The 27,623-nt window shown below is 35.6% G+C and overlaps 1 protein-coding gene across 3 annotated transcripts; it reads right to left on the reverse strand.

The window, feature by feature from the left end:
• Window positions 1-794: 794 nt before the first annotated feature.
• On the reverse strand, window positions 795-25,726 carry ret (ret proto-oncogene receptor tyrosine kinase). 3 transcript variants are annotated; one of them, XM_053502607.1, is made up of 21 exons: window positions 17,099-17,120; window positions 16,921-16,996; window positions 9,399-9,635; window positions 8,928-9,206; window positions 8,528-8,766; window positions 8,152-8,347; window positions 7,863-8,062; window positions 7,384-7,666; window positions 7,160-7,294; window positions 6,918-7,028; window positions 6,703-6,816; window positions 6,250-6,506; window positions 5,980-6,127; window positions 5,161-5,268; window positions 4,832-5,046; window positions 4,543-4,665; window positions 3,804-3,874; window positions 3,580-3,717; window positions 3,286-3,385; window positions 2,516-2,663; window positions 795-1,617 (listed from the first exon to the last, which is right to left on the reverse strand). In XM_053502607.1, exons 3-21 carry the CDS (start codon window positions 9,541-9,543, stop codon window positions 1,460-1,462), a joined length of 3,168 nt encoding a protein of 1,055 aa, XP_053358582.1. In that variant the 5' UTR covers window positions 9,544-9,635; window positions 16,921-16,996; window positions 17,099-17,120; the 3' UTR covers window positions 795-1,459. The 3 variants fall into 3 exon arrangements, with proteins under 3 accessions (XP_053358582.1, XP_053358581.1, XP_053358584.1); XM_053502606.1 differs by lacking the exons at window positions 16,921-16,996; window positions 17,099-17,120 and adding an exon at window positions 25,450-25,726; XM_053502609.1 differs by lacking the exon at window positions 17,099-17,120 and having other exon boundaries at window positions 16,890-16,925.
• Between the last annotated feature and the right edge of the window lie 1,897 nt (window positions 25,727-27,623).

A 27,623-nucleotide genomic window follows, 5' to 3' on the forward strand; every position in this document is an offset into this window, starting at 1 on the left:
GATGCTCTTAATGGCTGGATTTGGACATTGTCCGGGAATCAAACACATGACAAGCAAGAAGCCTAACACTGAGCTACTAATGCTCTGCCTATATATGGTTCTAGTGTATTTTGTATAACAGTCTGAAGAAACAATAATTCATGACAATGTACAGTAAAAACGTTTTCATGACAAAGTTATAGAAAGGAATGACAACTAAAACACAACTTGCTGTTATACCTTACCACCTCACTCATCATCTATACCACTTTATCCTGTATACCGGGTCACAGGGGACCGGGAGCCTATCCGAGGAGAAATAAGACACAACGCAGGGTACACCCTGGATGGGGTGCAAATCCATCGCAGACATCACTTTACTTTCCCCTTAAATTACTGCCTATGATTTAAGCGTGCCATTTCATTTTCTTGTTGTGTATTGTTGTGTATACTGTGTACTGAAATAATTTTCTATGCATATCATCATACATTCAAAGAGAAAAAATGGTTTCTGAAGCATTTCTGAACTCATTTCTGAAGCCAGTTGAAATTCAGTCATATCAGCATCAATGTGTTTGATGTAATGAAAAATGTTTTTTGCTTTGTTTAAGGTGAAAGTAGTGTTTAATTGTTAGTGCAATTTTACTGTAATGAAGAAAGGGAGTGTGGCTTCAGGGAAGCACTGTGCATGTAATACATCGACTTCCTGTGCAGTGTTTCATAAAGAGTTATTTTTTTCTGATTTTATTTATATACAACATATATGTACACAGTATACGGTATAATACTGTATAAAACCAAGCAATGAGCCAAGCAACGTCTACCAGTTTTATTGATTTCAAATTAATAATGTTATGATAATATAACAAGAAATCACACTCATTTGCATTAGAATGGTTGCACAAAGAATGTCTTCACAAGAAATCAAAAATAACTGGCCATGAGACACTAAATCAGTATATTTACACTGTTTAGAATCAGTTTAAATTTGAGGTATCTTAAGAAATATTGGAAATAATTCTTGTGACAAATTTCGTTGGTATTATTTATTTGGCAAAGGGTTCAAGAATAGGTTGCAATTCTTTATATGGCCTTGGTATCAATTCTTTGTACAATTATTAAAAAAAAATCTACAGCAGGTGATGGAAAAGAAGTTCCCTTTTCATTTCTGGGCTGAGATTTCATTTGTTATATTTCATACTTGAGGCTATAGAAGAAGCGACACAGGCACTTGAAAGACACTGAATATGCACATTAAACTTTGTACACAGTCATGCAGTGATATCACATTGGCAACAGGACTTCAAGGTGAAGATACCTAAATACTGTGTATAACAGTGTGATTAATTCCAGCCAATTTGCAGTCAGACGCCTCTTTATACAGAATGCTAAAGCAACAGAAATAAAAGGGAACAAACTTTAGCATCATGTAACTTATATACAGTTAAATATACATTTACACATCTGTAACTATTTGTCTTTAACTATCAAGCTTGTCCATAATTTTTGTAGGAGAAGGCAAAGCCATCCAGTTTGCATAAACACTATCATTGGCATATCTTGTAAATTCTGGATTAGTTGCATCAAGTCTGTTGAGCAGTACCGGGCTCTTCTCAGGCCAGTTCGGGTATGACATGCCTAAAAATGAAAACATATCACTGTTTCTGCACTGAAGGGAAAAAAATTAGTGGGCAGACAGTAAGGCTCTCAAACAAACTCTTTCTTGTTTATTTGCACCACAAATATCAAAATTTAAGTTTAAGAGTGCATGAGAGATGTCTTTGGTCCCAATATTTACATGAAGTGTTCCTATATTCATGCAATAACCTATGATGTGATATTTTATTGTCTATGTTGTTTTCCTATGTAACATCTATTAGTATTTCTTTATACAATAGAACATAAAGCAATGCAGCCTTACTAGTATGCAACTTTTTCGGAATATTTCCTGATGATCAGGGCATGAGGATAGCTGCATAGAAAGTAAGTTTATTGCTAAATACACTAAATGACTAAAGCTTTGCTTATTTAGTCATAATGGAAGAGTTTAATTAAAAAGCCTTACTGCGTCTCTGTTCAGCATTTTGAGCCTAATATAAATACTGAACTTTGGTAATATGTAAAAGATATTACAGAGAGTGTGAGTATGCAATTTATACCAGACAGATTTTTCCAGATGGGACCTGTTTCTAATGTAAATAAAAAAAAAAACTGTAAACCAAAAGGTAACATTAGCTATTACAAAATAATTATCTGAAACTTATAAAATGATGTGTGTCATGCTTACATTTAAATAGAGACTAATGTAACCTGTGAATGTATTCATGTACATCAGAAGGAGGTCCAACATCAAAAATCTGATCATTTACACCACATACTAACTCATTTTAAAATCTCATGTTGTTTTTTTTCAGACATCTCTCACGTTCATTCCATTAGCACAATCACAGCACATCCTCTCTATGGAAGCCATTCAAAGACAAACAGGTTTTATTTTTTTTGTTTTAGAATCGAGTGAATGCATGGGAAATTCTACCATAGAGCTTGTTTTCAATCCAAGTGGAAGGGAGGGTTCGAGGGAGAGGGGCGTTATTACAGTCCACTAGAGGAGTATCCTCTTCAGACAGAGTGTCGTCATATAGCAGTGCGTCTGCAGGAGTGGAAGCTGCCAGATCCAGATAGTCCTTTTAAGAGAGAAAAAGGGCTATTAAGACTAGAAGGAAGGAAGAGAGAGTGAGAGAGAGAGAGAGAGAGAGAGAGAGCTAAATGGTTTAATGACTGATAATGGTTAGCTTAGAAAAGCATGAATCATGTTTTTTAAAAAACTGTTTTTTTATATAAAATCTTTAATATCTTTAAAAGCAAACTAAAAATGTACATTTTAAGACTTTGCTTCACTGAAGAGTAAAAATAGCTACCAAGACATTATCGTGTTGCTTTAAAAGACAGGGGTAAGACACTTACTGTACCTTGAGCAATCTTACCAATATAATAAAATATAACCCGTCAAGGCCCTCAGTTTTAATACATGCTAATCAATAGTAAGCACTTTAAAAATAAACTATTTAAACTTTTATAGCTGAATGAGCAACAAATCTGACAGTCTAATAAATCTTGTACTGTAATGCAAGAAAGGTGGAACATATTTCCTGGGGCCATTTGCTCACTTACCCCTGAACATCTTACATGACTTATGTCAGCACTAAGGAAGTACAAGTGCCTTGAGCTGGTAAAAAAAACAGGCCCAGGTTGTCATTTTAGTATGCATATGGAGATGTGAGTATAGTCATTTCTGATTATTCTTACTCTGCTTTTCACCATCATCTTCTCCAGCTCTTTGCTGATCTCACTAAAGGTCGGTCTCTTATCTGGTTCCTGCTTCCAGCAGCGAAGCATCAGATTATACCTGTTTCATTAAAGACAATTCATCAGCAACATTTCATAGTGTGTCATAACCATTTATGTGCCCAATATTTCCTATTTAGTAGTTCACAGGATAATTTATTGGTTTTGTATATTTTAACATGCATGACATTTTGTGTATATCATTTAGATAATAATAAGGAAAATAATTAAACATGCAGTGCACGTTAAACACACATTTCTTCAGTGCAGTTCTCAGGTTTTTCCATCCTGTAGCCAGTCTTGAGTAGATTAAAGAGTCGCTCTGGTGCAATGCCTGGGTACGGATTTCCACCCAGGGTCACGATTTCCCATAACAGCACTCCGAAGGACCAGCTTAAAATGAAAGAGAGAAAAATACTGTCACAGAACTAGTTATTTAAAATCGTTTTCTTGTCATATAATACAGAATATGTACTTACACGTCACTTTGTGTGGTATATATGTGGTCAAACAGGGATTCAATAGCCATCCATTTGACAGGAATACGACCCTGAAAAGTGGGAATACAATATGTTTCGAATATTACTGCACTACACCTCATTAATATGCTATGAGGGTCATTCTATAATTTGGGGTCGATTCCATGTCCAATAGATGATAATATACTTATAACAAAACATTTCTTAAAAAATATTTAGGTCATATTTAACTTAATAAGGGAAAGCATGCTATAATATCACACAAACATTATTTGCATTCTATGCTTCACTTAGCTTGGAAATTGTCATAATAAAAATATTTAATATATAGTATATAATATATATTGTATAAAAATTTACCCCACTTGTAATAAAGAGGAAATCTAGCTGTTGAGACCAAAACAGGTTTTTTTGTACCAGGCTGTCGGTCTTTTGTAAGTTAATTGAGCTCAATTTAGTTTGTATCTTACAAAGTTATAGTGCATTTTGTCCGGAAGTGGCTGTATGGCTACTGAGTATCAGCCGACTTTTGAAATGCATTTTTACAGTTTTGTCATACTGAAGAAATTTACTAACTTGCACCACTATTTGTTCTAGTAAGATGGAACTGTGTTTTTGTTGTTTTTACTTATGTGTCATTAACCCCAAATTATAAAATGATTCAAGTATGTTGCTTCCAACAGTTCTGTATATCTAAAAAAGTGATTTAATTAAAAACCAGAACATTTTACTTTAGTACCTTGCTCCTCTTTACATAGGAATCTTCCTCATAGACATCTCGAGACAAACCAAAGTCTGATATCTTCATCTTTCTGCCCTCTGCTACAAGCACATTCCTTGCAGCAAGATCTCTATGAACAAGCTACAAAAAATATGACATTAAATGAATGAAACCATGAATAAGTGTTGGTGGAAACACTAGGTAGAGCTGAAGTTCAAAGCCCAGACCCAGAACCTGTGAGATACCAACACCACATGCTACAGTATATACATTACACTATTAACTCAACTACAAAGTGCAAGTGTACCTTCATTTCAGCTAGGTATTGCATTCCTCTGGAAATCTGCCAGGCAAATGAAATGAGGTCTCCCATGGTCAGAGCTCTTTCATCTGGATTCTCAAGGTAGCTGGAGTTGCGGTTGGCATCGTTACCCATATAGCTGGGCCCCACTTTCCGGCTCTCTCTCAGAAAGTTTCGCAGTGATCCATACTTGGCATATTCAACGATCAGATACAAGGGGCCTAAGCAGACCGCAGACAGACAAAGAAAGAAAAAAAAAAATTAAAGGTTTTTAAAAAAAATTAAAACTGCAATTTCTGAAATGAGAAACTTTAAAATATATATATATTTCTTACCATCCTGGCTACAAGCACCATACATTTTGATTACATGTGGATGGTTGACTTGCTTAAGAAGGGTGAATTCTGACAACAGGTCACGAAGTTCACTGTGAGAAGCGTTTTCTGTATGAAATAGAAAGATACACAGCACTTGTAAAATAACACTTTGCTGCAATTACAATTTCGAATTATTGGCGTCATTTATGATACACAGGCTAATAACACAGATACAATATAACTTGACCAACATTCATCATTGCCAGTTATTATTATGTAGAAGTGACTGCGTATATGATATAAAATCTATATTACTAGTTTATTGGTTACTAATTTTAATTATAAAAGATAACAAAGGCTAATGTTTGGTAGCTTGCTACTGGTACACACAATAGAAATTAGCCTAAAGTTGGCTAGTTTGCTATCAAATAGCTGCTGGTAAAGACAACAATACAATGGTCCAAAGCTAGTACTTTTGGGCATTGCTAATACTTGGTTTAATAACTTAACATAAGACACCTAGATTAAAATTAATTAACATCTTAGCAAGTTTGGCCAGATTGCTTATAGAGAAGTATAGCCTAACAAGCTCAATGCTTAGCTGGAAACATTAACACTTTACGCAGATAGCTTGCTAATAGTGCTAAATAAGGAAATGCCAATTATGTAAGGCATGTGCATTTTTGGTGTATAAGTGTGCCATTTGTTATAAACACACATTTTTTTTTAAACCTATCTTTTTTTATAATTTAGAATTTGTGTCCGTGACCTTCAGTGTCGGTGTATTTAGATAATAGCAGCCTTTGGTTTTTAGACTTACATTGTTGTATATCTTACCTTTTAACATTTTTACAGCTACTGTAGTGTAGCCTGCCTTTCCTTTAAGCCGGAATGCTGTTGCTTTTACGACCTTCCCAAACTCTCCCTCTCCGAGAGTTTTACCCAGGACTAGGTTCTTTCGTGGGAATTCCCACTTCGGATCCTCCTGTTAAGTCAAAACAATAACATCTATGCCTGAAAGAATGCTCAAACCCTTTGCCAGACTTTTTATACACTAGACTGCCTAATAATAAATAAAGCGTTAAAAATCACGTAAAAACCCCTTACAGGTATCTTGAAGGTGTCGATGGCGACCTGGTTTTCCATGGAGTCCAGAGATCCTCGTCGGACGTTGTTGGCGGAGTAGCTGATAGGATAGGACTGGGCAGGTCTGCGGAAAGTCATCTCAGCTGAAGCGATGGGTGGTTTGGGGGTGCTCTTGTGATAACGATGGATGAAGTAGGAGGAGAGGAGAATGGAGACGATAAAGGAGAGAAGGACTGCAGTGGCTATGACAGTCTTACACATATCATCGCATATCGCCTCTGTATAAGAAACAAAAAAGCACTACATGTTAATGCCAGAGGACAACTACTGCATGAGTTTGGACAAGAATCTAGAATGATCACTATGAGAAGTTAAAACCCGAAAACATGGTTCATATCAAATTCAATTAACTCTTCCAAGAGCATCCACATGATTAATAATGCAAAGTTTGAACACAAAGAGTAAAGCATTCACCTTCCATATCATCTTGCTCACAAAAACACTTTTCTGAATAGCAATAGCAGGTTCCATGTCCTGCCTTAATGCCAAGCATCAGGCCTCTCTCATGGCCTCCAATAATTGGCTCACCTAACAAGACAACAGAAGCACTAAGTGTGTATAGCTCACAATAATAGATGTAATCAATAATTCACAAAGCATAAAATTCCAAAAGCTGAAGATTTGCTCACGGGTGCAATCCTGAGGACATATGGATATATTTTTGCTTTCAATCACATCACAGTAGCCATCTGGACAAGTACGCAGGTCTGGAGAACAAGTGGAATACTTTTCTGATATGACTGTAAAAGAATGCAAATGTACAATTTGAAAAGTGTTATATACTGCAAATTATAAATACAAATTCAAAACAACAATACACTGTACACACATTGTGGTGAAGCTAATGATAAAGATAAACATTAAGACCTACCACCCTTTTCTGTGCTCTGTCTCCACTGACATCTTCCACTGGGAGTTCCCAGGCCTCTAAATGTCTCACACTCCCCACGCTGTCTTTTTGCTGCACAGGCCAACAAGCGCTGCCCCTCTGTCATTAAAGGATCCGCTACAATAGAGTCATACACACACAGTCAGACAAGCAAAGTGACATTAGCTTTCACCGGAGTCCTTTCAGGCAAAGAGAACAACACTTACCTTCGCCTTCAAAACTGATGATGACTGTTGTTTTTGTCTGAAACTTCTTATGCAGCTCATCAGCAACAAGCACATAATGCAGCTCCTGACATTCAGGCCTGTGTAGGGGCTCTGTGTCGTTTACATAGAGAACACCAGACATGTCCTCGAGATTCCGTGCCACATCAACTGCCGTGTAGCAGGACTGAATGTCAGCCGAGATGTTCTTGACACCCAACTCTAAATGGTATGCAATTTCAATACCCTTGAACTTCAGGCAGTTGTCCACACATACATTGTCAATCTATAAAGAACCAGAACGGAAACATTTAAGTTAAACGATTAGTAATTCACTTTAAAAACACTTCTTCATTATTTGTACAATGCCAGAGTACAATGACTTGCAAACAGCTTCTGTATTGCTTTAGCAGTCAGAAAATACTGACTGTGAAAAAATGTAAATCTGCAACAATAAATAAGCAATAACTTTATCCTAGCACCTTGGAGTAGGCCATGGACTTCCGAGAGAGCCCAAAGATGTAGGAAGTGTTACCAAAGCTTATAGGAACTGGCAAGATGGTAACATTGAAATGCAGCATCAGAGTTCCCTCAGGGCCTTGAAATGTAGTATCATTGACCAGAAAATCCAACTGAAATGAGCGCTTCTCATCCACTAAAATGTTCCTGTTGAGAAGCAACTCTGCACAAGAACAAAAGAGGAAAAATAAATAAATAAGTAAATCGAAGTGACCAATCAGTTTGAACCAGACAGTGTTTCAGCATTCTTACTGTATTTATAGACTGTGCCTCGCACGTTGCCAAAGATGGGCTTTTCTTCACTGAAATTCTGCTGAATAGTAAATGTGTCTTTAATCCAGGAGTCATTAGTCAAAAGCGTCCATACATACTTATTCTGGCTCTGTTCCTTCTGATAGGTAGAAGTTGTGTCTCTGTCATAAACAAACAGATTGCCAAACGCAGCTCCCTGCAAAGGAATAGCAACACTTATTTGACCTTGATTAAACAGGAAGAGACATTAAAATACTAAGGGTTCATGACAGTGAAAGAAAATGTTATTTATCTGATAAAAATTGGATAAAACATGATTTTAATTGAATTTAAGCTATTTGCATTATTTGGATTATTTGGATAGTATATTGCTCACCTTACTGCGGCTAAATTCAATAAGCACATCTTCAGTGTCTGTGCCATTCACATATGGGGGATTGTCATCTTCATCATGTATGTTTATATGCAGGGTAGTAAGAACAGTATGCATTGTCTTTTCTCTCCATACTAAACATTTTATGAGCAGAAGATAGACCTCCTTTTCCTCACGGTCTAAAGGTGCTGTGACTACCAGCTCAGAAGTGGTGTCATTGACCACAAATGGCCCTGGGGTCTCTGCAAACAAAATAGATAGCATATATGAATGAATACTGGTGAATAAGTATAAGTATGTTTTCCTAGTTATCAGTTATAATTATAGATTTGCTATAATGTTTAACATAACCCTAAAACTTTGGGATAATAGAATAAAAATCAGCACTCAGATTTGATGATACCTGGTTCCACCTCATAGCTGATGGTGTAGTTGGGACAGAGGTTAGCATGGGTAAAGCGACGAAGCTGGCGCAAAGATCCGGGTATGCGGTTCTCCTTGATGTGGGGGTTTGTGTCGCGATCAGGAAAGCACAGTTTCATTGACTTCATGTGGCCACATGCGGGTGCTGTTGCATTGAAGAATATAAGACTGATCTCCACACTGTGAAACAGTGCGCATTGCATTTGGGATACTGTCACTTTCAGGGACAACCTCCTTGCCAGCGCAGGCCAGTTGCTAGCTAGAAAATATATCATCATTGCAAAACATTAAAACAGACTCATGAATTATTATCTAGTCTCTTAGCAGTTTTTTTTTTATATTAAAGAACCACAATAACCATTTACAAGACACGGTATTGCATTCTGTTAACCTAAAGCAAGAAAAGTAGGAAAAAATATCTATATTTATACCTATATCTATTTAAACTCACATAATGACTCAAAATCTGTCCAATCCAGTGTTTTGTTCATGTAGATCACTCCTGTCGCAGAGTCGATATAGAACCACGATGCATAAGGAGCAGGTTTCTTCCAGTACAGGCAGAAGTATGGCTGCTCTGAAGCTCTCTCCCGCATGGGATGCACCTGTAGCACTGGTGTACCTGCAGCCTGGCCAATATAGATGCTCTCTGTGTATGTGGGCTGAGGGAAATACAGTCCCCAAGAGCCTGTGATAAATAAAAGGAGCCATAAAAGACATGAAGCGATTTGCAGTGCTAGAGTGACAATAATATTTCTCTCAGTAACCAATGGGGCTTTTTTATATTTTGCTATAACTTAAAGTAAGGAAAAAAAATAAGAAAAAAGAATACTTTTGTCTATTACTTTCATCACTAATTATTTAGTTATTTATTGCAGTTAGTAGTTTGTCTTCTTGCTGGCATATTCTATACCCAAGCAAGAAAAAATTTTAATTTCCATTTATTTTACAAGTCCATATTATGCAAAGAAATATTGCTGCTTTACACTGAACACACAGTCAAGAACATTATTAGGTCACTAAAAAGCAGCACTTTGGCTGATGTACAGCATTATATTAACTAAATGTGAATGGAGGACCCCTGATGTTGCAGTCTGGCCCAGACAAAACTGAACCAGAGGAAACAACAGATATGAGCCACTCAGGCACAACATTGATTTGTTGGAAAGTTATAGCTTTAGGTAGACATATTTTTCCTGACAAAAACTGGATTAGTTTATATTACATTGAATATACACACAGTACCCCCCCCCCCCCCACACACACACACTTTATTTCCTTTCCTTTGTTTTAAGCTTTTATACCAATTGACCTTTCATATATTTGCAAAGAAATATGGAGCTTGGAAATTTCAGAATATGAATTTTGCATATATGATAATTAAAAAAATCTCAACCTAAGCAATCTTTAAAAATTCTAATGTATCAAATGTTTGGCGCACTCATGACATTCTCTTATCAGATTCATGAAGTAGTCACCAGGAATTATTTTTTATTTACAGGTGTGCCTAGACAAGAGTTAATCTGTTACATGTGTTTTAGTGCAGAGGAAGGGTGGGTACAGAGTCACTAGCCCTATTAGTGCCACTTCATCTATTGTCTATCCATATTATGACAAGAATCACTTTATTAATTATAGAGAAAAATCAATCTATCATTACCCTTTAATAAAGTAAAAAAATTACTTTAGTTGCAGTCTAAAAAAATCAGAGGATATGTTTATTAGAATGACCAGCCTCAGAAACCTTAGAGCACACATAAATACTCAAGCAGCAGACATATTCCAATATTCACTGTTCGGAGGAGATTGCGTAGTGATTACTTTAGAAGAACAACAAACAGGAGAGACTTGCTGTGACCAGGAATCACAAAAAAATGGACATCAAATGAAAACTGTTACTTGGTCCGATGAGTGCAAATTTGAGATTTTTGGTTCTAACCACCATGTCCTTGATAAATGTAAAGAGGGTAAAACACAGTTTCTGAATGTGTGGTTCCCATTGTGAAGCATGGAGAAGGTGTGATGGCATGGGGGTTCTTTGCTGGTGACACTGTTGGAGACTTGGTCAAAATAAGGGGACACTTAACCAGCGTTCCTACCACAGCATTTTTCAGAGACATGCCATCCCATCTGGTTTGCACTTGGTGTGGGAACACCATTTTTCCCCCATAGGACAATAACCCCAAACACCCCTCTATGTAACCCATTTTTGTTGACAACATAATTCCTGTTGTTCTGTTATGAATTCAATGTCTTCAATATTAATAAACAATGTTTAAAACGATAAAATAAACACCCAATTAGAAGGTGTGTCCAAAACGTTTGACCGGTACTGTATATTAGGCCAGAGATGAAGCATTTTGGTTTCATGGGGAAGGCATTTAGCCATTTTTTTTTAATGCCAGCTTCTATGAACAGTTGTGAAAAGCCATGGAGTAGAGTTTTGGTGAAGTTAAAATGTATTAGATAAACCTAAATGAGATTAGAATCTACCTAAATCCCCAAATTTCTATTAAGCAGCTACTTACTGGCTGGCTAAGAACATTACTTAATAACATATGATGAGCATCTATTCAGCATCAATTGCTTAGCTTCACTGCTAGAACCTAGTTATTTAAGTGTGATATGAACAGTTTTATTTGTTGGAGCATGCCAAAATCATCTACTTTTTCTTAGAGATACCAGATGCCAACTTGCATAAAAGAAGCATTTTTTTTAGATGAATTTAGGTTTCTGTTTCAAATTTCAACCACTAACTCACAAAACCACCCCACTTAGTAAAGTCACTTTTGTGTACAGGGGTGCTACTAGATTTTCTGGGCCCCTTGATATCCTAATATACTGGGCCCCCAATCTTGACAAAGCCAACCATTTTTTAATTGTCATAGCATTTTTAAGAAGTCCCTGTCAATCAAGGGCCCCTGGAATTGTCTAAATGTACGTCCCTTTAAGGTGCCCCTGTATGTGTACATAATTCACATATTCATATCCAAATACTTTAGTCAGTTTCCAAGCTCCACAGAGAATTATCTGTTAGTATACAGCTGTTCATTCATGAGAAAAAGCGTGTTACTGAGTGAAATCAAGCAACACATCCAGGTTTTAGATCAAGTGCTTTAGTGAATGACAAGTAAAGCAGTATCTCATATGACACTGAGCCTCTTAATGAATTTCTCACATGTCAATATGATGTGGTTTCCATATCTCCTTGTACTCACCTTGGGAAGTTTAATTATAGTGGATAACATAATACTGTGAAGAAATGAATCATTACCTACAGTGAGACTGTGCGTATTGGGGGGATGGGTAATCTATAAAACACCATAACAGCCCCATGTGCTTTACTGGAAATTGGAGAGGCGAGTGTTCAGCCTGTAATTATATCCCTCTTGTGTTCCTGTCCGACGGCTGTGGGCAGCCACTTAGGAACGTAGTAATATCATTAGCAGACATAGGAACTAGATTTTCTATTTCTGTTGTTGTAGTTTAGGCATTGGATCTGGTTTCAGACACTGATTTGATTTAACTGTGCTGGGATGACAGGAGTTCGAATTGATAGATACAAGACATGCCTTCCTGAAGAATGGAGATACTCCCAGGCACTCTCCAACCTCTTTTATTAAAAGCCTTGCTTTGACACAGACAAACATCAAAAGGAATACAGTTACTTTGTAAGCTATGTATCAGTGTAAGGTAGTTGCTTCACTATATTTAATTGTTTAAATCTTATATACCTGTACAGTTATTTGTGTAATGTAAAAGGAAGGCAAAATATCAATATCCTATTTAGATTCACCAAAACATTATAATAATGCATAATATTTTCAAAGAGATAAATGTTTAAAAATTAGATTGTGGATTTGTCAATAAATCAGGCAAAAGTTATTGAATTTATATGGAGCTTGGATTAAGAAAGGTTTGTTCTATTGTACATGATTTAGAAACCAAAAAGTTTTCTTCAGGCTTTTAAGGTGATCACCATTAACATACATTTCCTTTAATTTGTGAAGTAATAATACTGTAAATCTGTGTAAATATGTGAATTCAGAAAAAATATATTAAATTAAATAAAATGAAGTCAATAAAAAAGACTTTTATTGAATACTAGGGGAAATTATTCTTAAAACATATAGAATATGATACCAATGCAATACCACTACTGTATCCAGTGTACCCTAAGGCTCATAAAAAACATACTTTCAGTGATCGAAGTGATGTAAGGGACAGAAAAATTTAACGGTTAAGTTAAAGTTAGTTGTAAATTTTTTAATAATGTTAGTTATGAGAGAAGATTAAAAACCATGTACAAGCATTACATCTTAGCAATGTTACATACAGTTTTTTCTGCTATCTAAAGGTGCCAAGATAGAAGATGGGAGGATGTCAAGATTTTTTGGATTACTTTACATTCATAATGTAATTTTTAGGGTATTTCTTTAGTCTTCACAATAGAATTATCGTGAATAATTGACACCAATACAATGTTGCAAATACATTCTCAAAATAACATTAATTTATAGTATTTATTTCGAAATACTATAGTTTTTACTAATTACTAAATACTAATAAATAGTCATTTATAATAGGGCTAATACTGCAGGTGTTAGTAGCAGAACAATGAGCCAAAGAAGTAGATTTGGTTGATTAATCATGGGAAGATGACAAGCAAATTTGCCCATTAAATGATGAGAGTGAAGAGGTTTAATAATCAACCTCAAGAAGGAAACTAATGGTTTAAAATAACAAATTATAAATAAAAATGGCTACGAACAGTGCACATTTTCAAAAACATTATTATTATTATTTTTTTTTGCAGACAAGATCATTGCGAAACCATTGAGACTAAAGCATAAATTACGCTTCCTAGGGTAAATTTGTGGTTTCCAAGTTAGTAATTCTGAACACTTAATAGGAAGAATGCATTGTAACTATAAGTTAGAAACTATTAGGAAGCATCAGAAAGTGTTGGAAAATAGCAGCTACCTTTATTTTGTTGATAACAGAAATCATCAACAAGGTAAACAATCAGCAGTTTGTGGTATTCAGCTAGCAAGCTAACATTAACTTGGTACTTAATAACAATCACTTGAGATCCAATTACAAGGCACATGCAATATGTGTTTCACCATGGATTTGGATATTGACAACATGCATAGCCCTCCAGCGCAGCATCTGGGGGCGGCACAGGGCATGCAGGAACAAAACAATATAAACATCACCGTGTGAGTCATTTAACCATCTTAGGACCCTGATTCAACTTTGTGAGGGAGGCATGGGACTGACTCAATTGTCCGGGTTGGGTCTCCCCAGACTAACCTTGCACAGTGACGCAACTAGTTTAATCAATCACACTAAAAAATACTACCAAATAAACCACAGATCATTCATAATACTGTGAATGTACACTATGCGGTATAGTTCTGTAGATATATCTCATAGTTCTGTTGTGCAAAATCTTTAAGAATAATATATATATATATACAGACCCACAAGGTTAAATTTTTTAGTCTTGACTTTTAATCAGGGATGGGTAATGGCCTAGTGCTCGTTGATTAAAAAAAAGCCATTAAGTGCACAGGTTTGAAAAAAAGAAGAAAGAAAAAGAAAACCAAGCAAAAGACAAAGGAATGCAAATATGTTATCTCTTTATGTTCTATCTCTTTAGATGCTTTCATTGATTTGCCTTTTCTTTGTTGTGTGCGCTTTTTGTCTTTTTTGTGAAAATATGCTATGCCTTATGTCATATAATGAATAATCAAATAAGAATTATTATCTCAATCATTATTTCTTAATATAAGAGAAAATAAAAATTGTATATATACAGTGAGGCAAAAAAGTATTTAGTCAGTCATCAATTGTGCAAGTTCTCCCACTTTAAAAGATGAGAGAGGCCTGTAATTTTCATCATAGGTATACCTCAACTATGAGAGACAAAATAAGAAAAAAATCTAGAAAATCACATTGCGGGATTTTTATAGAATTTATTTGCAAATTATGGTGGAAAATAAGTATTTGATCACCTATAAACAAGCAGGATTTCTGGCTCTCACAGACCTGTAACAGGCCTTTAAAAGGCTCCTCTGTCCTCCACTCGTTACCTGTATTAATGGCATCAATTCAATTCAATTCAATTCATTTATATAGCGCTTTTAACAATGGTCATTGTCTCAAAGCAGCTTCACAAAAATTAAATATATATATATATTTTTTTTAGAAAAGAAAATATGTGGAAGTGTGTATGTGTGAGAAAAATGTGTTATTAGTATAAAAGACACCTGTCCACAACCTCAAACAGTCACACTCCAAACTCCAATATGGCCAAGACCAAAGAGCTGGCAAAGGAGACCAGAAACAAAATTGTAGACCTGCACCAGGCTGCGAAGACTGATCTGCAATAGGTAAGCAGCTTGGTGTGAAGAAAACAACTTTGGGAGCAATTATTAGAAAATGGAAAACATACAAGACCACTGATGAACTCCCTCGATCTGGGGCTCCATGCAAGATCTCACCCCGTGGGGTCAAAATGATCACAAGAACTGTGAGCAAAAATCACACAACCACACAAGGGGGATCTAGTAAATGACCTGCAGAGAGCTGGGACCAAAGTAACAAAGGCTACCATCAGTAACACACTGCGCCGCCTGGGACTCAAATCCAGCAGTGCCAGACGTGTCCCCCTGCTTAAGCCAGTACATGTCCAGGCCCGTCTGAAGTTTGCTAGAGAGCATTTGGAAGATCCAAAAAAGGATTAGGAGAATGTCATATGGTCAGATGAAACCAAAACAGAACTTTGTGTTTGGGAGACAAAGAATGCTGAGTTGCATCCAATGAACACCATACCTACTGGGCATGGGTGTGGAAACATTCTGCTTTGGGGAAGTTTTTCTGCAAAGGGACCAGGACGATTGATCCGTGTAAAGGAAAGAATCAATGGGGGCCATGTATTGTGAGATTTTGAGTGAAAACCTCCTTCCATCAGCAAGGGCATTGAAGATAAAACAGCATGAAAATTATCCCAAACACACCGCCCGGGCAACAAAGAAGTGGCTTCGTAAGAAGCATTTCAAGGTCCTGGAGTGTCCTAGCCAGTCTCCAGATCTCAACCCCATAGAAAATCTTTGGAGGAAGTTAAAAGTCCGTGTTGTCCAGCCACAGCCTCAAAACATCATTGGTCTAGAGGAGATCTGCATGGAGGAAGGGGCCAAAATACCAGCAACAGTGTGTAAAAACCTTGTAAAGACTTACAGAAAACGTTTGACCTCTGTCATTGCCAACAAAGTGTATATAACAAAGTATTGAGGTTTTGTTATTGACCAAATACTTATTGTCCACCATAATTTGCAAATAAGTTCTTTAAAAATCTTACAATGTGATTTTCTAGATTGATTTTTTTTTTCTTTCATAGTTGAGGTATACCTATGATGAAAATGACAGGCCTTTCTCATCTTTTAAAGTATGTATGTAATTATTATTATTACATTTGCTGCTCTGGTAGTTTCTAAATTCAGTTTGTTTTCTGAACAAAGGCAAAAAGCTGGTGTTGTTTACATTTAGAGAGAAAAAAAAAGGTTCAGGAAAGTCGATAGAATATTAAGCTTAAATATACTGTTGGTGCATTTGTATTGCCAATTAATCATAAATATTCAATGCACTCACTGACATGACCTTTTCTAGCCACTGCCTGGATCATAAACAAAAAGCACAATAGGGCAGTTTGCTGCAATAATTTTAGCTCCCACACCAATTGTCTGTAAAACACTTACATACACAGCTTCAAAAGCAATATATAAAAATATATGATTTTTGTTTTAGCGTTCAAAGGTGTAAATCTTCTAATAATGACATGTCAGCCTATGGTGTTAAAAACTTTTTAAAAAGCTGTTGTGGCCACACTTTTACGTAAGGATGTGAAAAAAAGGCCACTCTATACTAATACACATACTTCAATAGCAGTCTGAAAACCTCGGCCAAACCTCATCGTCCATGTGCAGTCTCATTGAAGGACGTATTGACTGTTCAGCGAGTCAGCCAAATGATGAGAAACGCCCTCTGGATCGGTCAGGACAAAGACATGAACTTGATTAGCTCAGAGAGATTTAGCATCTATGACATCATGAGCTGTTATAGAGAGAAAGAGAGAGAGGCTCTTACTTGCCATTCTCTTGAACTCAACAGAAAGCGGAAGCATGCAAACAGTCGGAGGATTCTACCATCCCATAATCCATTTAGCCGTCAAAGAGTGCTATTCATGTGATGTTATGTGTAAGTACTACGGAGATGCATTTACTGCAATTACCCACTGTTCCGTTAAAGCAACATGGCTGTAGCTGAAATGACTTAAAATTACTCCATGTTTACGTAGCAATCATAATCCTAACTCCATGTTCTTTCCTTACTGGAACACAACGGCTGAGTATAAATGGACTGGTTATTTGCTATAGTCTGGAGGTCACAAAACAAAGTACTTATCTGTGGGAAAACATGGCCCATGCCCTTTCATTCAAGGTCAGCATACACAGCCAATGTCGCCAAACAATGGCCGACTGGAAGTCAGGCATTTAGTCTGACAGCTGGTCAATCAATAGCTATAGTAATAAAGTCCGGCAAAACTGAAAACCTTCCTCCCCCTCAACCTAATGCACATTAACTTATCAGTCATACAGCAAACAAATCGTAGAGCTGGAAAAAGCAAACAAACTGGATATTCCTTTCATGTCTCAGAACTGAACAACAATCTAGCATAAATAAAAAATGCAAACATGTAAGCGTTACCAAATACTTATGAAGCAAATGGTAATGGCTGTGTATAATGTGCATAATATAGCAAAAAATCATTACTCCACCACGGCAGCGATTTAATTAACTAAAAGGCTGCCAATTAAGCTACAATTTAATAAAGGGCTGTTATTATTGATCATTATGTTCCAATTTCCCTTCACCATATTCTATGCATGCCAGAGCTCCAATCCACATATTCATAGTGGTTGAATTATTTGGGAAGTCCAAAATTATATATTTTTAAGCATTGACTCTTGTTAAATAGCCACCATAGTTTGTATTTAAAAAGTTTACAAGCAAAATTCTAAAATGTAAAATGCTAAATGTTTTAGAAAGGTTTCTCCAAGATTCAGTCTTAACCTGATTCACCAGCTTTAGAATCCAACCAAGTAAAGGACTGCATGAATATCTTATTATTTAACAGTCATGGTTTTCTAAATGAAACAGGCAGGCATTTTAATTTAATACCAATGCAACCACCATCACCATCAAGTTAAGCAAGGAATAAAATGCATCAGGAATAGACATCGCTCATTAGGAAAATCTAATTTAAAGTCTGTTGTTGGATTGGGCTCTACATTTAAATTTGGTTTGTAGCCTCTCTTGGGATTGCCCAGGACATTAGGACCCACAAATGAGAAACCTTTACACAACATGTTCTATTCAATGTCATTATTATCAGGAAAATTACCAGCAAATCTAATCTAGAGTTTAAAATTTAATTTAAGATGGACTCAAAGATAAAAGGGCATTGAGGACACAAACAAACAGGATAAATGAGACTTTTTGAGGGTTTGATCCTAGTGATAATCCATTATCATCCAAATGAATGACAATTCTAGATCACTGTGATAATTACCCTTCCGCATTAACCTATGGCTATACATTTTACTGTGGTTACCTGCTTGCTTTTCAGTTCTTTACTCCATGGATGAAATTGTTTACTGATTAATTTTGCATGAACCACTAACTTTAAAACACTAAACCATAAAGAACATAATTTCTTGCATTGTAAAAGAGTGGCAAGTGAATAAACTATATAAATAATTACATTTTGTTTCACTATTGAAAAGTCATAGACTGATTAATTGATCATGCATAGCAAACCTTACAAAAAGGCCGGCCAATTATTAGATCTTTTTAAGTAACTGGAAAGAGACAACATCAGCAAAGCCATGTTCTGATTGTTGTTCATTGCTGTAAATGATCACTTACAAATGCGTCACCAACCACTGGAACATAACGTGTAAAGACTCATGTAGAGAACAAGAGCTCCAAATGCCCTTGGGACATAATTTCAATCAATGTCTCCTTGTGCCTACACCAAAGCAAATTAGATTCCAGTGATGCATGGGATGGAAATGTGACCCTTAACTAACTGAAAGATCAGGGCTGGAGCTCCAAAAGGTACAGCAGTCCACATGCACCACATTCTGTTGCACCACATTCAGCTCATTCAGACACAACATTATGTGATGGGCTCATCCCAAATTAAGGTGCTTTCAATCATTTCTGTGACCTACCCAGGTTTTTAATCTAGATGCAATGGTTTTGAAATCAAAACAAATTACAATCCACTATAAAGTTTATCTTAACATCACAATGCATATTAATTCATCATACATCTGAAAGCTTAAGTATATTATATCATATCATATCATATCGTATCATATCTTATTATAATATATTATAATATATTATAATATATTATATTATATTATATTATATTATATTATATTCTCAGCTGACCTGTGCAACACTATATAATAGATATATATATATAATAGAGTACGGCATAGTGACATACAGTAGACATACAGAAAACAACACATACTCAGGGGTTAGGAAAACAACCGAGCCTGTCATACCTTAAGAGTGATCACTTCATTCCAATACTTAGTTTTACTAAAATATAAATAATAAAATTTTCTTACATTCTCAATTAAAAGTACCATATTGTTAGAAACATTTTAAGCTAAGCATAAAAAAATGTTTTTAAGAGGTGGATTTCAATCGTTGAGGGATGTATAAAAAATATGTTACCAATGTAAGTGTAGAATATAAAAAGACAAAACTCTTCTCTGGAATGCAGTCTAATCAACTTTGTATTTGCGCTATCATGCAAAAGTGGTGACGATAGCAAGAAAATCAGCAAGATTTACACGCTCTCTGAAAGCAACTCAAGACACAAGCTAAACTAAATCATATAATGTAATAAGTGGCTAAATCAAATAGTGTCATGCATCAAATAAGATTTATTGGCCTGCTCTGTCTCAAAAGCAGTGGCTGCTGATGAAAATGATTGTGCTAATGCAGACATGGCAAGGGCCAAGCTTACCATGATCAGCTAGCACTACTTCCTTTGCAGTGAGCAATCTCCTGTGGCCTGATCATGAGAGATTACCACTTGGGTGAGAGTGTAAAAGGTCAGAAGTCATCCCAGTTCAACAGATAGGGTAACAGGGTCATAACCATGGATCCACAAATCAATGTTTCACACACCCGAAACACAAAAGGACTCAGGATTATGTGGATATTGACATACATATTGCTGTATGTTAGCCTTTCCTATGTTGTACAGGTAGAACAGATGCAGTGGCTACAGAGGTGAAAGAAAATTGACCTCACTGTCAAAATGGTTTTATGGTAAATAAATAAATTTTGCAATTATTTATCATCTTAAGCAATGAAAAACTCTGCAATATGGCACAGAGAAGAAACCATGAGCAGAAACAGTCTGAAAATGGAACCCATCCTCTTCTGGGTGACATTGATATTTTAATCAATACAGTATACAGATAGAGATATGGCCAACATAGCCTACATGTGATAAAAGCATGCAGGATGCATATTAGACATAAGGGTCCTAGAATCTCATTCTTGTGTTATATTACAGCATATGTCTACAACATGGATTTATCCTTTACATAAACCATATTTCCATATAAATTATAAAAAAAAGATCATAAATGACAGTAATGTACACTGAACTGAAAATTATTAACGAAGCATGTGGAGAATTTAATTGAATTTCAGTTGTATTTTAGGAATTTGGTGCTATTTAGTCTAACTTAAAGTAGGTTTAAGGCCCAATAAATCAAATTCAAATTTTATTTGTCACAAACACAGTCATATACATATACAGTATGTAGTAAAATGCTTAGAAGGCCTCTGTGAAAGAACCATACCAGAGAGAAACAGGGCCTGTGGACCAGACACTCAAATTAGGGAAGTAGACAGGTAGGAGGCAGAGATAAATTTAAACCAATAATGTTAACAAGAAATAATATAACCTAATATAATATTTTGACTCTGTACTAATAATAATTACTATTTTTATCTTATTTTATATTATTATACTTCTATTTTAACCTTAATCAAATTGAAGACTGTAGAAAACTTTAGAAGTGTGTAACCAAAGGATGACCTGTACACACAGAGAGCAAGAAATAAGGAACTTCAATGCAAACTGAGCGTAATGGAAAAGTACAGAAAGTACTTTCCCAAACTAAGATTAACAGAGACACTTAGGAAAAAATAAAGAAATAACTTCTACTTCCGTTTTTCCCCCCAGACGCAAGCGCACAGATGGCCAGGCTTCCTTTTTTTATTTAAAGCTAAGAAACAAAGGGATCAATAATCAATAATCAAATCCATTACTATCTCTTACTACTACAACTAACACTTATTACTCTATATTACACTACATAACCAAAATTCATCAATGATGGTTGTGTCTATAATTACTTTATAAAACGTCAATGTTTAAAATCATATAGGTTAATGATCAAATTATGGTTTAGGAGAAGAATTATCTTTACTTTTATTTTCTTTACTTTTTTTTATTAAAGTTTTAATGATCAGTTTTTTAAATCAGGAAAAAAAAAAATAATAATAATAATAATAATGTAATCAAGCTTTGACAAAATTAATCATATTGATCCTAACCGTAGTTATATAAGTTTTATAATTAATCACTATATCACATGTAATCTTCAGATCATAAAAATGTACAATAAAAAAAATTATAAAATAATAATAATAATAATAATAATAATTTATTTCAACAACTTTAAGCATACTACGGACAGTTGAGACATAACTGTTGGTAAAGGAATGAAAAAAAGGAAAATAAGAATAAAATTGTTACGCATCTCTAATGAAAAAATTAAGCCGTCAGCACTAGTAGTCGAAATTCTGGTTAGGAAAAGAGGAACAAACCAAACTCTCTTTGAAAAAAGGAAAAAGGAGAATTAAATTTTTGGAGGCCCAATGAGACTGACCCAGATATGAATAAATAATAAATTAGAAATGAGATAAGATGGGGAAAGTATGGATTTGGGAGTTACCACAAGACTAGGCTGAACAGATTAACATATACCTATTGAATATTAAACAAAAATTGGGTCAAACAAAGGAACAAGGAGGAGTGATGAGGCACTTATCAGGTATATAAACCCATAAGGAATAAGGAGGTTATGGACTTCGACGACCCCATAGTTAGAGCTTTTTCTGGTGGGTCTGTCTTTCTAACCAGTTCAGAGCTGTTTATCTACTTTTGTCTTCAATAAACTCCTTTGCTTTTAATCTACTTTATAGTTGTTTGGTTTTGTTTAAAATTTGGTGAGATTCGAAAAAAACTTGCCACAAAAACTATGCCTACTGACACAATTAAAAAATGCCTAACAATCATAAAAATAACAAAACGTTTCAAAGAATCTGACACAGATTTGTTATATTACTCTAGTGATATTTTATAATATCATAAATTAATTAACATAACCCTGTTACAAAAAATGATGCATTCTTATCAAAGCAGGAAAAAAACACCTAAAGTTACAGAGGAAAAAATGCAGATCTGAACAAAAGAATTCTCATTGTTTCACTGATGTTTTCCGTGATATCTAACAATGTTCATCCAGAAATGTTGCTGAATATTTAATGTGTGGTATATGATATTAAACGTGAGCTCATTCTGATATGACAGTATAGTGAGACAACACCCTGGTATCAATTCCATTGGCCAGTAAACAGTGTTTCTTGGGTCTCCTACATGGTTAGTCTGTTCAGGTCCTGACTCAAAGGACAGTAATATATGATTTGTTCTACAGACCAGACTGCCCCACCCAATGCGTTTTCTATGAGTAAACATAAATCTAATGCTGGATCAAAACAACTAAGTATAAAAGAGACACCAAAACACTAAGCCCAGCCTTGTTAGCAACATAAGTCTTATGTTCTTCTGATGCAAATACATCACATCAACATAAAATGGCTCTATAAAACAAAGGATGAGTAATCAAAACACAGAATAATTCCAGTAATCTAGCTACAGTGCAAATGTTAAAGTGTGGGCTGAGACATCAGACAGTGATAGTGGATTATTTCCCTTACTACCCATATAGTCAAAATTACTTTTGTACCATCCGTTTTCATTGGGTGACTTGTCATAAAATAAATGAGATCCATTTTGTAGGAGGAGCTGCCAACCATCTCATGTCTTTAATGAGGGATTTTAAGCCTCATCTGTTATCAGAGCTGTGTGCTCTATTATTTTACTGCCAGTATTTTCCCTTCAGAAGACAAACACACCATGTTTGTTAAGAGTTCTGCCCACCTGCTGCACACCTGCCCTCTGACGGCCACTCAGCCTTTGTTTTCTGAACTGTCAGGAAATAGGGCACTGTACCATTATCAACATGGGCTGTTTGATGAAACACACTTCTCAAAAAACAAAAAAGATCTCAGAACAGGACAGCATCTCATGCACAAATACTGTGAGTAATCACATTGAAATAAGAAATATTATATTCTATGAGAGCATTTTATGATGAAGACGTTAAAACAAGATATAAACTGTATTGAAAACAGATTGGGAAAAAGCTCTACTCTTTATGCATTAAGTCTTTAAAATGAATTTCAGCAAAGACTGCACAGTAATTCCCAGTAATCAATTTCAGAACCTAATCAATTGACCATAGTAAAGTAATGTGGCAAAAATCATTTTCATTAAATCCCCCCCTCCCCAAACCTCACCTCTAAGCACATTAGGCATACTTCACAGCAAGCAGTAACAAATCACACAGTAATTTTTTTCTTCTTTAAAATAAGCCTCTTACAAAACTTATGCACCAAATAATTACACACAAATAAAAAAAAATAGTTTAATTTCCTTTTTTTGCAGAGATTAAACTGCCTTGGAGAATAAAAAAAAATAAGATAAATAATAACAATAACAAAAAATGTAATTTATATTTTTTTCAATTTAAATACAACACATTACAAGTCCAGATATGAAGAAGCCAACCGTGAAAACTGAATTTATATGTGGATTACACATATTACAATAAACTTTGTAAATAAAACAAATAATATTGAATAAATCATGTGACTTAAATAAAGTATATTTTCATTTGATCATAACTGATACTTTATTTTAGCCTTGATTTATCATTTACTGATCAGAGTGTCACAGCTCAGCCTCACAAAGGGGGAATATTAAAACAGTGCTCACAGGCAGGCACACAAAGCTCCATGCTTTCTGGATGACCAAAATAGCAATGAAACCTCTGCTATGTACTACTTTTGCCTGCACTCAAACTGCATAAGTGTGATTATTCCCTGTTAATGTAACTAGCCACAGAGCCTTATCTACATACCTCTGAGCTATGAGTTACAATTTAAATATAGTCATTTTTCAGAGGGTAGTGTTAGTGCAGTTGGACCGAGGGTTTTAAATGGGATTATAAAATATAGCAGGGTATATATGGCTTGTGTAAAGCATGTGCTCTAATTTCTGTGGCTGCAATACAGCTTTCCACTTATAACAGGGTAATAACATTCTCTTTGAGTGAAAATAAGTAAGAGAGATGCTCTATGATACAATTAAACCTACAGGATTTACAATGTCTAGTTGTACAAAAGCCAACATAAATGTGTGTTTTGTGTGACTTTTTTCTCTTCTTTATTTTCAATGAGCTAAAACTGTGTTTTATTTTTTAGGCTTCCAAATTCTATATTGAGGTGCTCACCCTGTGATTCCAGTGCATCATTGCCAAGAACTAAAAAAAAGGTAAAAGCTAGAGCCCTTAGGGGGAACTATATTGTCCTCCTTGGAAGAACTGTAAAAATTGGAAGACCTGATAAAGATAAATTACTGAAGTAGCATCTTTTTAGGAAAAAGACAACCCTAATCAAAAGACGTTGGAAGAAGATTTTCTAAGAAAGTACAATAACTGATAAAAGACAAGCCACAAAAGCTGTTGCTGTTATAGGGTATTTGATTACTAAACAACATATTTATTCTTACATAATTACTAACTCTTTAACAAGAGACAGAAGCGTGTTCATGTTCTTATGTCCCTTCCTTGTGTTCTGATTATTGGATCATGTCTTCTTCTGTGTGGGTTAATGTGGTCTGAGTTTTTGGTGTAGCTATTATGAAGCCAAAGGCAATTTCCCAGAAATGGACAATAAAGTTTACCATATTGGAAAATTGTGACCTTAATATTAGAAGGTTTTATTCACTATTCAGTCTGAATCTCATCAGAGTAAAGTCATATGATACGTGGTTAGGACTTGGGTAACTTTAAATGGAACAAGTGCAAATGCTCAATAATGGCTTCACGAAGTGGTTGAAACAGACGTATGTATTATTTATTAGTTTGAATTAAAATAATGTTGTAAAGTCTGCGAAGGACACTAACCTCAAAGCTCAGACTTACCTTCCCAGAGAAGCAAGAGGACCAGGACGGTGTCTCCCCACAGCGTAAAAACCCGCGTCCTACCCATGCCGCACTGTCATAAGGCTGATTTCACAACAGCTGAATCAACCCGATCAAACCCGTAGCGCTTTTGTTATGAGGGAAAAAAACAGACCACAAAATATAATAAAAATGTAAATCTTTTTTCCTTTTTTTTAATTTTATGCAGGAGTCCAAAGAAGTCCGTATGCTGAGTATCCCATTGACGGGCTGCTGAGAGTGTGCGTGCGCGCGCGCGCGTGCGTCTGCGTATGTGTGTGTGTGTGTGTGCGGAAACGCAGGGGGAGGATCAACTTAGCCATAATGTTGAGCGCACACGCAGCTACAGCATCACCGACGTTCTCGGATTCCCTAAACAAAGTCTTAGAGACTAATTAAAGGACATGTATGGACCACTGAACAGACATAACGTGTAACATTCCCAGGGTTGAATTAACACATGTATCACGTATTTCAGCTTTTTGTAGGAAATGGTAGGCTGAGCAAATCAGTCCCGTGCTTGAAAGACACTGATCGACGCTTTAAGTTACACTGAACCAAAGAAGATGTTTTCCATTCATTATACGTAACGTATATTTTATAGTCCATTGTCCCAATAAAGAATGCTTAGGTTGGTTTTCCCTGGCAAGATGCAATCAGTCTGATTTAAGAACAGAAGAAGCTTATGACAGTAAACATGAGCAGTAAACAGGGAAAACAAGATGTTGCACTGATTAAATATCAGCAGAACGAGACAGCTAAATGGAGATGGCTGCTGAATAGAAATTATCTGGTAGGCTGGATATATGATTGTTTATCCCATGTATAGATTGTAGCTTAAGGTTTTTTCTATGATAATTTTACAAAAAAATGAGATTACAGTCTAGATAACTTATATTTAAATGATGGGTGCCTGGGGCCTATCGTAGGAGAAATTAGGAATGAGGCAGGGTACACCCTTCATACGAGCCACCTCTCAAACCCGTTTGGGATAAGCAGAATAGAAGATCACATGGAACACACGTCTTTGGACTAATATGCATGTCTTTGGACCGTGGGAGGAAACAGGATTACCCGGAGGAAACTCACCAAGCATGGGGAAGTTTGCTTGTTCTTCCCGTGCTTATTGAGTTTTCCCAAATTGCCCATGTAAGGTGTTCCCAAATTTCCCAAAGTGTGTTTGTGTGTGTACCCAATGACTATTTAGTACCATTAATCAATGCAGTATATTATTGTTCCTCTTGAGTTTGGTTGTTGAGCTGGCAATGGAAGTGAGGTTACTCTCTTTGATTAGCAGATCACCTCAGTCTCATCACTTGTGGCTTTGCCTTTGTGTCTGGCATCAGTCCACGATAAACCCACAGTCACTCAGTGACTGCTGAACAGAGGTCTACTAAAAACTATATGAAGATTAAAAATGCCACATCAGTAATGTTTTCCTGTGTACATACAAAAATGACAGCACAAACAATATGGAAACACGCTGCAAATACAAAAACACATACAAAAGTTAAAGCACATGGAAAAGGCTATAAGTAAATGAATTGGTGCAAATATTTACTATACAACTGTATTCTATTTCTGTAATAATGCACAACACAATAGTTCTAATAACTTCAAAACAAACAGTTACACTGACTGACGTCCCGTTCATTGGGAGCTCTTGGTTGCTGCAGCCGCTAGACCAAATCAAGCTCATCACCCCATTTCCATCCCCCTGACCCCATCCCGTAATGTCCCCAGAGCACTTCTGGTGTAGCAAATCTCTTTTGAAGATTTTCTTTTTTCATGTTCTGACATTTTTGTGTTTTTGGTGTTTGGAGCATATTTCTGTAATATCTGCACTTTGATATTTTTGTTTGCTTTTTGGTTTCCCAGCATGTTTCTGTAATGTTTGTGTTTTTCACTTTTTATGTGCTTTGTCCCTAGGGGCGTCCAAAGTAACAATGCAATTAAATTAAAAGATGCAATACGCTGGTGTACATTCAGGACATTCAGGACTTATCTATTTAGTTGCAGTCTAATGTTGGTTTTTAATTACAAATTTTAATAAATCTTAAAGTTACTACTTAAAGTTACACTTATTTCTTTTAGCCCAAGTAATGAACATTTATAATATATTTAATATATATATATAATATAATATATATATAATT

The sequence above is a fragment of the Clarias gariepinus genome, chromosome 8, assembly GCF_024256425.1.
Source record: "Clarias gariepinus isolate MV-2021 ecotype Netherlands chromosome 8, CGAR_prim_01v2, whole genome shotgun sequence".
Lineage (NCBI taxonomy): Eukaryota > Metazoa > Chordata > Actinopteri > Siluriformes > Clariidae > Clarias > Clarias gariepinus.

Coding starts and splice junctions, on each gene's coding strand:
- ret (XM_053502606.1), bottom strand. CDS start 25,516: ATGGGTAGGACGCGGGTTTTTACGCTGTGGGGAGACACCGTCCTGGTC. Junction 8,063..8,151: donor AGGCACAGTCTATAAATACA/GTAAGAATGCTG, acceptor GTTCTTGTGCAG/AGTTGCTTCTCAACAGGAAC. Junction 7,295..7,383: donor CATCAGTTTTGAAGGCGAAG/GTAAGTGTTGTT, acceptor ACTCTATTGTAG/CGGATCCTTTAATGACAGAG.